Below are 13,147 nucleotides of genomic sequence, written 5' to 3' on the forward strand. Positions count from 1 at the left end.
ATCTGTTTACCCGAACGAATCGACACGAATATTAATTTTCTCCACACTCACTACAATGATTTCAATGCCACAATTATTAGACAGTAACACTAAAAGTATCGCCAAGAACGGCGGAATGAACATTTTTGGATTACATCTAAATACATTTTTACTGATATGCGCGTTTTCAATATGCGGATAAACTTCACACACGAAATGAGGTTAAGAAGTACCCCGGTCGGTAACCGTGGATTGCAACGTTACCAACAGAGCTTCGCACAGAAACGTGACGATACGATATATAAATACGTCTCCCTCTATATCTAGATTTCGACAAATAAAATTGATCCACCATAAATAATCAACGAATCGGCGACTAAAAAACACACACCTCCACGATATAGCACTGCACGTTAAACGATAAGAAAATCCTCTCGCAAGACATCTCCAGGGACAGAATAAAAATTAGGTTAGGTCTAGGAGCCGATCGAAGGCATTATGTCATTACCCTACTGATTGTCAGATACAATCTTCGACCTCAGCTGCTAATCCCCATCTCTACTAACTCTCTTCTTTAATATCAATGTTCGTTTTGAACTCGCGTCTCAAGGAGTATAATACTGCTCGATTGAGCTAGGCTAACTAAAAGTCACTGATCAAAATCCCTTCCCAGCTTCGTCGACTACTCTATACCCCGTCAAGATTCATCATCGAAGATGTTAGCAACAACGTCCACCTGTTTAACGTCGTCTCTCGACGATGTATACGTCTCGATGACAGTGATCAGGTAAATTAAAACGATAGGAGTTTCGTCCCATAAGCTCTACCCTCGTGTGCATCCCAGAACGATCCAGCGTCGCAACGAAAAAATTCCAACTCTCGATCACGGCTCTCGTTCAAGTGTGCTTCTCGTGACCGAAATGTACGATATTTCTTTCTGCTCTCTTTCTCTCTTCGTTCGAGGTATCCACATTTCACGGATTCGACGTAAACGTACATTGTAATCCACGGATCGAAGTACGGGGAAAACGGACATTACTGTGACGACGAGCGAGAGTGGACAGAAATGGACGGGGTTGAAAACACATTGGCTCGTGTCCGATATAAAACGACGTCGTTCGTTACTGGCTGCAGGAAATATTGGACATCTACTTTCGAAGAAACTCGGGGAATATCAGGATACGCTCGCTGGTTAAGCTCTGGATTACAACCTCGGTGGAATATTTACTCCTGTTCTCGAATGTCGAAATTCTCGAGATGTCGAGAATGGTACAGCTCGGTTCCTACCACCGCCTTATATTTTTAAGGAGACTCGATTACTCGTTTGCACGTGGCGAAAGGTGAAACCCGACATAAATGCTTCTGCTAATCGCGGTTGCAGATTCGACTCTCGGTGCGGATCTTTTTTCATTTTCTTTCACTTTTTTTCCTTTTTTTACCATTTTCCTTATTATCTAGAAAATAGCTCGAGGATAAGACAGGGATAATTACGTTACGTATCGAAGTTTGCTTGATAGTTAGGTTCACTTTGTGGATGCGTGGCTGACGGAGGGTGGCAGAATAATTAAGGTTGAACTACTTAGCCTGGATGTTTTTGGCTCGATCTCCAAGGACTTGTGGTAGAGGTCCTTCTCGTCCAGCAGCAACGACGGGTCCAGCAGGTAATTCGTTACCTTCGTTATCAGTTCTATTTTGTACGGTGTCTGCTGGAAGTGCCGTATCTCTCTAATCACGTGGGCAATCTGCAAATAAATTGCACGAATTTCTTTAAAATTCGCGCACTTTTCTTATCTGACGGTGAAACATAGTGCAAATGTCTCTGCTATGGAATTTATAGTGGCGTGATTCTTTCCAGTGTACTTAAACATTCTCCGATGTAATTTTCTACGATCTAGCATCCTTATTGCATAATCATTAGTGGACAAATATTCCTGCGCCTAGTAATGGTATTAAATTAATAACTGAGAAAAAGTAACGAGAATAATTTATCACTAGTGAAAGATAATTCTTAATTAACAAAGCTTGATATTATATAATAGTATTATAAATATTTTAGTTATGTATAATTGTGAATGTATAATAAGCAAAAATATTCACCATTCGCATTTTGGAGAAATTTAAAAGGCCGTCTTCGGTCATTGTTGGTGTACCCTCTTCGATGAAAGAGAGATCGGTCAGATACAAACCTAAGTAAGGTATGCAAGGTGGGTCACAACGATGCAAAGCATCTCGTAGATTTCTAAAACGGCCATCTGATGACACGATGTTTTGTAGGCTGTCGATCGTTTGTCTCGTCTGTAAATTAATCACGTAAATTTATTATAGCCCACACGTGCTTAATAACGAATTCTTTTTGTTCTTAAACACCTTTGAAATTTACGAGGCACGCTATTCCAGTTATTTAAATAATTTATAAAATAAAACATTTCAACATATATTTCAACATAACATATATTCATTTACAAAATAAAATATACTAGGCTATGTGATAATAATTATGAATGCAAAATAATCAAAATAATACGAACAAGGCAAAATCGTGGGGTAGGTTCATCGTTTTCGAGAAATTTAATTTTGAAAATGACGTCGTTGCGAATACATTCAATTACAATGTTTGAATAAGAGAGGAATATTAATGTCGGACTAGTATAAGTTTGGAGAAATTATTTCCAAAGAGATTACCGTTTTGGACACCTTTTCCCAGGTCTTTTTCAATCTGTAAACACTGGTGTTTGTGAAGGCTGCGCAGATCTGCAGCACGCCATTGTAATTGTGCAAGACTCTGCTAATGTGTGCAACTGCAGCCCATTTCTCGATCGCAGCGACCCTCGCTGACATGTTGGAACGTCGAATAATCTCTGAAACAACCAACTGCGACACTTCGTTGAATCTCTTTGTCATTAAGAGAATGTGGGGAGCTCGCGTAGCCTTGTCAGTTTTCATCCACGCTTGGCCAAGGAATTCCCTGCACAAAAATGGCGAGTTAAACAAACTTTGTTCAAATATAAATTGTCATTTAATAATAATAAATAGGACACGTCTTTTAATTATTAAAACATTTATGTCACGTGATACGCGATCTTAAATATTACCCTTGTGAACGGCACTGAAATGGATATTTACTTTTCAATAAGAATTGCAATGAAAATTTTCGTATTTTCTATAATATTCTCACTATTGGGAGCAGTATATATTTTCCATCGCGTAACTTACTCGCTAGAGATGGATACGAAAATCTTGTGATCCAGGTATGTCATTTGCTCTGCGATTTCGAGAGCGGATAGAGTCTCTATGCTCTCCCTCGTTTGTACCTGAAATCACAGGAAAATTTTCTAAGTGGGGATCAAGTAAAAATTCTGTGGAATATATCCATCTTAATATCGAAGTTTATTATTGAATTAATACTTATGTGTAGAAACGTATGAAAAAGAATTATTCTGTGATGGTGGATGTTAAATAATTTGGGTCCTTGTTTACCCAAGCAATGGTTTAGGTGACGATGAGTATATACAAATCAAGGGACGCTGATAATAAGGACATAAACCAGTCCTCCACTTGACCTGGGACATTGCGGTCCTAGGGCCGCAACACTACATATATGTAGGATATTTTTAGACACCGTTAAGGCACGATGATCGAAGCGTTCCTACAGGGAACACCTCGCCAGGTATAGAGGTCCCGTTAGAGTCTGGCGGTCAGATAAGTCATAGGAAGTCGGGGCCAGGCCAAGTGAGGTAGGAAACCTCGGTTTCCTCCATTGTAAACTGAGGGCCCCGCGTGGGTAACCCTTCGGAGGGCCTAACCTGTAGGAGGAATCCTTCTACCCCAGAGTCTTGCGTGGAGGGAATTTTCTCCTCCTTCGGGGGAGGCCCTTGCCTTCCAGACGGGCTTAACACGTTGAGTGCGGCGCCGATCTTGCTATACTTTCCGCTCAGGCGGCAGCTAGCGAGCACTTGATGCCGAGTGCTCAAGTATACCGAAGGGTATGAACAGAAGATTACTTTGTTTCACTTTGTCGTTTGGACTGTGAGAATGGTACAGCCAATGCACAAATATACAAATTATAAACAGAAGATAATGGGGTGGGGAATGCCAGAAAGCAAAAAGGCGATCACCAAGAAACGATCAGTCGAAAAAAGCCACGGAAGTGTAAAGATTTACTTTAGCAGAGGGAATTAAATTTTTACGATATATTAATTGTCATTGATAATTTAACCCTTGACAATGCCAGTCTTACGCACCGATGATGATCAAACGAAAAATTCGCTGTCAGTCCCTGGAATCAACACCGTCCAAACGAAAAGTCTACTGTCAGTCCCTAGGGACTGACGTAGCACTCAACGTGTTAAAGGGCCTACTCTGGAAGGTAGAGTGAGAGCTAAGATAGTCTTAGAGCGAGCGTTATTGAGAATTGTGATTGCGAGTTATGGTAAAGTGTTGCGTTCAGTGAGAGTCGAGTCGAAAATACAGACTGAAACCAATCCAGTCCCTATTCTGCAGTAAATCTGAGTATCCGAAGTACTCTCCAGCGAAGTAGGGACTGTGTGACTCTACATATATAAATATAAATATCTAAAATTATACAGTGTCCCCACCGTATCCACTGACTACTATTCCCTTGCGTGATAACCCCCTAACATAAATTAATCTCGATTATAATTGCTAATTATCTATATATAGTGCATACGTACAGTCGGTGGAGACAACAGTTTCTTGAGGTCCACTTTGTTACTTTCCGGCTCTTCCTTCGTGATCAATCTGAGCAGCTGGCTGGCTGCTTTATGCTCAGCTGGGAGGAGATTAGGGCAGTAGATGATGTCCTCGAGGAACTCGATCGTCAGGTTCTTCAATCTCTGGTCAGACTCGAAATCTTGCGCATGTTTGGAGACCCAGTGTCTGAGAACGTTCAACACTCTCATGGTGGCTGCTGTTGACATAACCGACTCCTTCCGCCTGTTCTTGTCCCGGCAAGAACCACTGCGATTCCCATCGATGCATTTGTCTGGAGGGTTGCTCGAGGCGGATGTTGCAATTGCAAATGCAGCTGCAGCCGTGTGGTTGCTGGACCTAGATACATGGAAGGTGGCATTAGTGATTTCCTCGTTTTATAGATTTTTATTTGTACGTGATGCATCTATAGTATTGATCTCTCCCTACTTTTATGGTTATTCCTTCGAATAGTACGACGAATCGAATTTATATCCTATGTTGTTCATGAATGGTATTTGTTTATAAGTTCATATTATTCAAAGGAATGATCATGTTCGATTGGTTAATTAATTAGTAATTTGTTAGTTATTGTTAATATGATTCATTTACCTAGTTCATTCGACATACGAAATTTGGTTCGTTGACCTTATTCGTGAATGAATCTTCTTCGATAATTGAAGTTTCTCTTGGTTTAAAAGTAAAATGTTCGGAAGTACTTGTCGTTTAGGATTTCGAATTTTCATTCAAATGAATTTTTATTTCTAGTCTATTTTTGCTGCGGTTTAATAGCCAGTGAATTTATGTACGACGTTGTTGCATTAAAATATGTGTTTAAGTATTGGTTCTCAATTGTTTGTTATGTTTTTTCGAATATTATTAGTTGTTTATTAATTTGATTTCATATTAAAACTTGCTAATGAAGAAATTATTTATTATAATATTATATTAGTTTACCAGATTGCTTTTTAGAAAAATAAATAAATTTAACTTATGGAAGAAATTGTTAATTCGATGACATAAATAATTCGATAATAAATACTTGCTATATGAACCTAATATATTAAATATTTTTCTAATACGTTAAATATTAAATATTTTTATATTTCTTTTATATAAATTATTATATTTGACGTAAAGTTGGCATTTTTATAATAAATGACTTAGAAATTTTTAATTGCTCATTTTTAAATCATTTACTAGGTCGTTGTGAAATAAATAAAGAAAGAACGTTAAATTTTATCTTCTTTGTGCCTTCCACAATTTTATGACACCTAACTTATTGGACAATAATAAACATCTAAATAAGTGTAATAAACAGAACACATATCTCTTTTTTCATTATCTACAAACTACTCAGCACATAGTAAATAAAGTAAATTCTACTCTATATACCTTTTCTACAAATCATTCGAAATACGCTGAATCTTGCAATTTCTCAAAATAAATTGAAACAAATTCGCGATTTTATCTTAACCTTCTGCTCCCTCAAAATCACCACGAATAAATTGACTAAAATATCGCAAGTACTAAATAAATAACTAAACAGTACGTAGATGCATATCTCAAAATCACTATGAACGAATTAACTGAAAAGTCACCAGAGATATCTCGTATACTAAATAAATAACTAAATTGTACATAGACAAATAACATTTTAATTATATTCCATAATTGATTCGTATAATCATTGAATCAAAAATTATTTTATAACAAAATATCGTATAATATCGAAATAAAATCTCTCTCATCGAAATACTGGCAGATAAATCAGCCTATTGCGAATGATTCTTCTAATCTAAAATCTAACGTGCACTAGTGTGCTCCTTGCTGTCTATTTAATCAACAAATACCGACTAATGCAATAGCTGTATCCAGTTGCTGTAGTAATTATAATCATAGTGAGCACTGTCACCACGAACGACAAGTAACACAAGGCGTCTAACAATTCGAAACTATTTCTATTTCGTTTAGCTCGCCCATGATGCAGGGTAATTAATACAAATAAATGAAAATATAAAATATTTAGAAAGTTTCCTTGTATCTTACAAGGTATCGATACAGCTTTGATTATTTTCGCAAAACAAAAGATACGAGATTTATAGTAGGGCCTGAAGCGATGTTATGGTATCACGATATAAAATTTTGGTTTCAAAACAGGAGATTGTAATAAATCAGGTTCAGGCTTCCATGCATTCGAAATTTTGTCCATTATTAAGAAAATATTCCAAATAGAATGTGCGCAAAGTTACAATGGTTAAAAATTTAAAAAATATAAAGTCGATATCTCCTTCCCCTACCAATCAGAAGAATTATTTTTGTTCAATTTGTAGAACAATCTTTTAGAAATAAAAATAAAATTCACATCAAAACATGTCCCTAAAATTGAACCCTCATTGAACATTTCATATATTTCTTATTTTATTAAGAAATTAATATTTACATATTTATATATTCTTTCTGTTATATATATAATACATAAAATATTCTGAAATTGTATTGTTTTATTTTAAGTAAGTTCAGCTTCTCTTAATGCAAGGAAGAGTATTTCAGTAGAAGTACAAGATTCAAATTTCAATTTGTTCCTTTTTGCTTTGCAGTGTGCTTCGAGTGAATGCAAGCAGCAAAACGACGAGAGAGCATTCAAGTGAGTTGGTGAAACAAAGCTCGCCATGCATCATACAGAGTGGAAAAATTGCAGTGTTGCAGAAGCAGAAATGATGACACTTACCAGATAGGTTCAGGTCCAACGCTATAAGTGACACAAAACGTCATATGAAATACAATTGCATTGAAATAACTAAAATATTATCCTGTACTGAGAAATTAATTTCATGAGTTACTCGTGGGACGTCATACTCGAAATAGCGGACAAATGCACAGAAAATAAGCGCCTCGATTTACGAATAGAAACGATTCGCATTACCATTGGAACCAACGTCACGTTACTTGAAAAAAATATACACGTTACTAACATATCGTATATAAGAAATGATATCAAATGCACGTGATCACGAAAATTCATTTCAAACAAATTTTCTAAGCAATATGACAATATGTTTGAACAGGTAGAGGTCTCGTGTCCATGTTTCTCCGCTGAAAGGCGTGAACGATCACAAAAGATGAGAGATCACGAGACGGATATTTTGAAATTCTCGATTTGAGAAATTAAACAGCGTGGAATAGAAGAAAGTATACGAAATAAAAGTGAAAAAGAGAATAATACATGATGATTGTTAATCACAAGGAAAATAAGATGGCCTTGTGGTAAGAGTAACGTAAGATACACACAAACTGTTCAATCGTTACGTATGCAGTATTTCATAAATAATTAGAAAATAGTATTGTTCAAATAAAGATAGAAAGATATCTCTGTCTACGAAATAAATAAATAAAGGAAGATTCATTGTAGGCGGAAGAAAACACGTAAGAATACCGAGACAAAGCACTCATGCGTAAGAAAGTGAAAAATACCTTTATTACAATCAACATTCAATAGCGATACCGTGAAACGAAATAGAGATAATTTTTTTTTTCTATTTTCTCTCTTCTGCTTTCCTCTGTGGTTTCTAAGATACAAACGCCTGTACAAATCAGTTTCTTAATTATATTCGAGGTACGCGTAATTCCGATAGAGACATCGATCGTCTTCATCGATTGGCTCGATGCGTCTTTACTGCCCACGATGCTGCTGCCCTCTACTGTCTTCCTCGAGCGAACACAGTAGACGACCACGAACGTTGCTCGATCTCATATATCGTACAATCTCCGAGAGAATGAAAACCTCAGATCGATCGACATGCGCACTCTTTTTCATGATGTGTACAACAATGTATGGATGTAAACACTTAAACACGTCAGGAATACTCGAACGAACCTTCGTTTACTCTGCCGGAAGCTGGTTATCACTACTCCCACTTTACTGGAGACCTGGTCGTGCTGGAAGTTGCCTTGTTGGGATGACATTTCAGTTTCTTGAATCGATCGTCTGCTCGCCCAATAATTCTACGAAATGAAATGACACGATCAATAATTTCGTTAATTTAATTAATAGAAAACCTATCGCTGATAAAACTGTTCGCTGCGACCTATGTAGAAAATAAGTGGAAAATATGGAACAAAATTTTTCATACTGAACTTTCTTCTTTTGGAAGAAGTTACCTATTATTATTTATCGATTCGCCATATTTAAACGCAGTTGGGTAATATTGTATTGCGAGATAGAAGTTATGGTCGTTTTTATAAATAAATAAATTAGGATTGTGAACTATAGCTTCGTGTAGAAAAATTTGTTGTCATATTTTTGACTTATTCTTCCATGTGGAATTACTCTATTTCTGATTATATTACAAATTATGGGGTGCTTTTACAGAGATTGTGGCGTGTTATGTTCTTTGTAATTTTCTGAAATAATTTTCAGTAAAACTTGTGTTGTATTATTCACTATAGTAGAGCCATCTATATCTCAATTAGCCTCACATAGGAGCCCTCTATAGTCCAGGCTGTCACCTAGCAACAGAGGCCTTCTTATGTCACAAATAACGACTTTCTTTATTTAGAGCCTTCCTTTGTTCTAACTATGATGAGGGGTCATAAAACTCTTCTACAGAATATATTCGAAAACTGGAATAATTCGACTACATTTTATTACTTTTCTCCTCCCATGTCTAAATAAAAATTAAATTTCTAAATAATTTTGTTTCAAGGAAAAGAAATTATTTTAGAAAAATTTGTCATTGGAATATAGAATTTTGTAATTTGTATTAAATATCTAAAATATTTTAGATGGAAAATATGTGAAGGAACCATTTCTCGACATACTCCAGTTATAGTTGAAATCGAGCCACTCCTTGTGGTGGCCGCAGGAGCTGAAGCAATTGATGATCTGTGTTCGTTATAGTGATGATACGGTGGCTTTTGCTGATTATGCGGTGGAGACGAAGGCCGCGCAGCTGAACTGCTGCTTTCAGTTTCCTTTGTATGTTGTTTCTCCTTCTCTTGTTTACTGACTTCACTTTCGCTTGCTTCCATGGTTTTCTCTTTGGGTGTCGTAGGTGTCATCGTTGGTGTTTCTTCCTTTACTTGTCGTGGTGTTCCAGGATCGGAGTCGTCGTATGTAAACTGACCATCTGGAAATATTTTACATTTACAATGAAAATTTTAATTTAATGACACGTGAAAATTGTTAATAAAAATACTAGTTGTATAATATTATAATTGTAATTGTAATTTAATTGTAATTATAATATTTTGAAACTATTTAATAAAATTATTATTCCTTAGTAACAAAATCTTTCTTAAAGTAACTTATTGGTTATGTCTGTTTTAAAAATTTGTAGAAATAGTATATTTTATTGTTTGGAACTTGTGAAAAAGATTTTCAATTTTTGTTTTCTTCGAAATCAAATGTAGTATTTCATGCTTTCGTTATTTTACCATCTTTTAGGGGATCCGTTGCAACAGGTGTGTCCGTTTCTTCAGAGACCCCACGTGAGTAAGTACCGCCATCTTGTGGGCTTCGATCTGATCCAGAACCTGAGCCGGAACCAGTCGATCCGACCAACGTAACGGAACTTAGGTTACTTGGAGATGAAGGTGCACTAATTACCGTATTATCTGAAATAATAACGAAAAATTAATATCAATAACCATAAGAAATATTTATCAGAATAAAATAAAATACGAAAGAAATTATTCGTGAATAAAAATACACTTCGATTAAAATCACTGTTTAATTACACTTAATTCAATTCTACTATCGAAATTATGTTACTTTATTACAATTCCTAGTACGTATACAACAATTTACATTTAACTTGTCTTTCCCTGAGTAACACCATTTGGTATCGAATAATTATACTTGAACGGGTACAAATAAGATTTATTAAAAAACGACATAACCTAAAAACACTGCATGCGTAACGCAGGGGTACCAAATTTGGTAAAATGAAAGAATACTAGAATGAATTATTTTCCAAAGAAAGTCTCGCAAGAGAAGAAAATTCCACAGTTCCAATTAATCTTTTACAAACAGAGAGGTGATTGCATTTAGGGTTATTCTATGATTTCTATCACTCCTTAAACGATTAATCGTAAGAACACGAACCAACGACAGAGAACGGCAGATTTTCACCGAAATTCAGTATCTTACCCGTGAGAGTTTCTGAACTCGACGATACAGCTATGACTTTCGGAATAGTTAAATGACAGCCGTCGTCTTCTTCTTTCTTTTCTTTGTCCACGCGAATGCTGATCTTTCGTGGTGTCGCTGGCGATTGAGAACCAGCCGACGCAGTGGACGACTGTATAGTGGGACTTCGTTTTATAATCGGAGGAGCTTCCGAAATCAAACCTAGTTGCTGCTCTTCGTCAACTAAAATAGTGATTAATCGACAGTTACAATTATTTCTAATGGCACGAATCAATAGAAGTCATAGAATAACTTTCACGTGTTTTTCCACAAACCCACATGATTTGCCAATTTTATATATCCACTTTAGAAGAGAATATTTCAATCGAAATAGACACTTTCGAGAATTTTATTCCGATTAATTTATTTTCGTTAAATCATAAATCGCGATTTCAATTGGAAAAAGCAAATTACTAGCAAATTACTGGTAAATTACTAGAGTAGAACAGAAAATAGTTTTGTCAAGGCTGAGCAGGTATTCTACTGGACCATGCAAGAATGTTGAAAATAATTGTAAGCTACTTAAGTATATATTTTGATGGGATGGAGCTACTTAAAAAAGAAATTTCAAATAATTAGAAAGATAAATTGATCGTCTTTGTGCGAATATTTTAAGATACGATTTACCATATTTCACTGTAAATATATTCGGTATAATTCTCTGTACTAGGAAAATGTATCTTGTTTTCGCAAATCTTCCAAATTTTCTTCGTCCTTAGCATGATTGAGAATTATAAAAAAAAAATTGAAGAAATTGAAAAAATCGTTCGTATTTAAATCTTTTGCAAAATGGTATCCAGTGGAAATAAAAATAAAAGAAGGAGTGAAGAACAATTTATAAAAAAAATTAAAAAAATATTCTTAATTCTTGAAAATCAATTATTTGTTGTCATTCTTCGTTTCTACGTATGGAGAGAATGTAGACTAACGCTGATTGCGAGCTTCTTATTTTAATAAACCATTTACCCTTTTTGTATCCAGTACTTCGCCAATATCCTCTCGTTTTCATAGTGTCACATGAACTGTGACTCTTTACTTCTCGACAGTCACTTATTTCGGATCCATACCCTGTATACAAAACCACAACAAACGTTAATTAACTATTAAATTAAAAGCATAAATTTATTTCTACATGACAAATGCTATTAATAACGAAGCTATCAAATCAAACAAATTTTCTGTTCATATAATTATTATTTTATATTATAATTTACAGTCTTACGATAATTAATGTTGATAAATTAATTTCAACTTTTATTCCAATTTTGTTAATATCTTTTTCATGATTCCCATTGCTAGTGTCGACATATTTTCATTTTATTATAATTTCTGTAGCTTTGTAAAATTAGTATCGAGTGTCTGATGTGCTTTTTAGTAATAACAGTTTAATTTATGAATTATTGGAAATCATACCGGAAACTGAACTAGCACCACTGATCCTGCGTGGTGAAATACTGCTCCTTCTTCTTTCATCCACGTGCAATTGCGAGTCTGTCGTGTTCCCACTCAGCACATCCAGAGACCTAGTCATATAATAATTGTAAATTATATTTTGCCACGAAAAATGTAAACATTAAATGCGATAAATTAATTAAATTATTTTTCACACATATTTACATTCGCATATTAACTTTCTCAACTGATACAAAAATTATCCTAAGGTACTGAACACTCACGATGCAAATATTTCAAAGTTTCGTCGAGTCGAAAGTCAAAAATTTCTTTAAAAACTGAGTTACTTATATACACTACAAAATAAATGTAATTGAGTGCATAATCTCTACTGGAAAATCATTTGCAAGATAGTCAAATGGGGTAAATTAAGAAATTATTGTACTCACACGAGAGATCCAGTAGGCATCTCAAAATCTGGTGGCTCAGCCTCGTAAAACACTTTCTTCAGTGCTTCCAACACTGTGACACCATCGGTGAACACTCGATACGTTAGCAGAAACGTATTCAGGAAGTCGATGCTGAGGAATCTCAAATCGGTTAGACGCTGAAGCAGACGTTCAGGTGTGGCTGATCGAATTTGCGGGATCTTGCAAGAGTTCAAGGTTCTACTGAACCTTATGTCAACGTCATCTTTGAACAGTTTTGGGTCGTTTCTGATTGATTGAGGCATCGTGACGGAACTAGTGTCCGACAACGAGCCTCGAAGTAAGTCGTTGAAGTGAACGTTGTCCATGCACTGGCTTATGTCGCTGATCCAAGCAGCTTTTTCCTGTATTTACCAATTACAAACAATTTTCCAATTTTTCCTATTCTTCT

At 35.6% G+C, this 13,147-nt stretch overlaps 1 protein-coding gene across 1 annotated transcript in view; it reads right to left on the reverse strand.

The window, feature by feature from the left end:
- Positions 1-1,463: 1,463 nt before the first annotated feature.
- LOC108554578 (ras-specific guanine nucleotide-releasing factor 2) overlaps positions 1,464-13,147 on the reverse strand; it is a 114,410-nt gene continuing 102,726 nt past the window's right edge. The window contains exons 15-27 of the mRNA XM_017909903.1: positions 12,718-13,100; positions 12,290-12,399; positions 11,843-11,944; positions 10,838-11,059; positions 10,123-10,302; positions 9,508-9,815; positions 8,564-8,691; positions 7,418-7,438; positions 4,671-5,046; positions 3,193-3,290; positions 2,662-2,944; positions 2,077-2,274; positions 1,464-1,721 (exon numbers count right to left, since the gene is read on the reverse strand). Of these exons, the coding sequence (XP_017765392.1) occupies positions 1,503-1,721; positions 2,077-2,274; positions 2,662-2,944; positions 3,193-3,290; positions 4,671-5,046; positions 7,418-7,438; positions 8,564-8,691; positions 9,508-9,815; positions 10,123-10,302; positions 10,838-11,059; positions 11,843-11,944; positions 12,290-12,399; positions 12,718-13,100 (2,628 nt within the window). The 3' untranslated portion in view covers positions 1,464-1,502. The remainder of the gene's footprint in view (positions 1,722-2,076; positions 2,275-2,661; positions 2,945-3,192; positions 3,291-4,670; positions 5,047-7,417; positions 7,439-8,563; positions 8,692-9,507; positions 9,816-10,122; positions 10,303-10,837; positions 11,060-11,842; positions 11,945-12,289; positions 12,400-12,717; positions 13,101-13,147) is intronic.

The sequence above is a fragment of the Eufriesea mexicana genome, unplaced genomic scaffold (assembly GCF_001483705.2).
Source record: "Eufriesea mexicana isolate 0111107269 unplaced genomic scaffold, ASM148370v2 scaffold49, whole genome shotgun sequence".
NCBI lineage: Eukaryota > Metazoa > Arthropoda > Insecta > Hymenoptera > Apidae > Eufriesea > Eufriesea mexicana.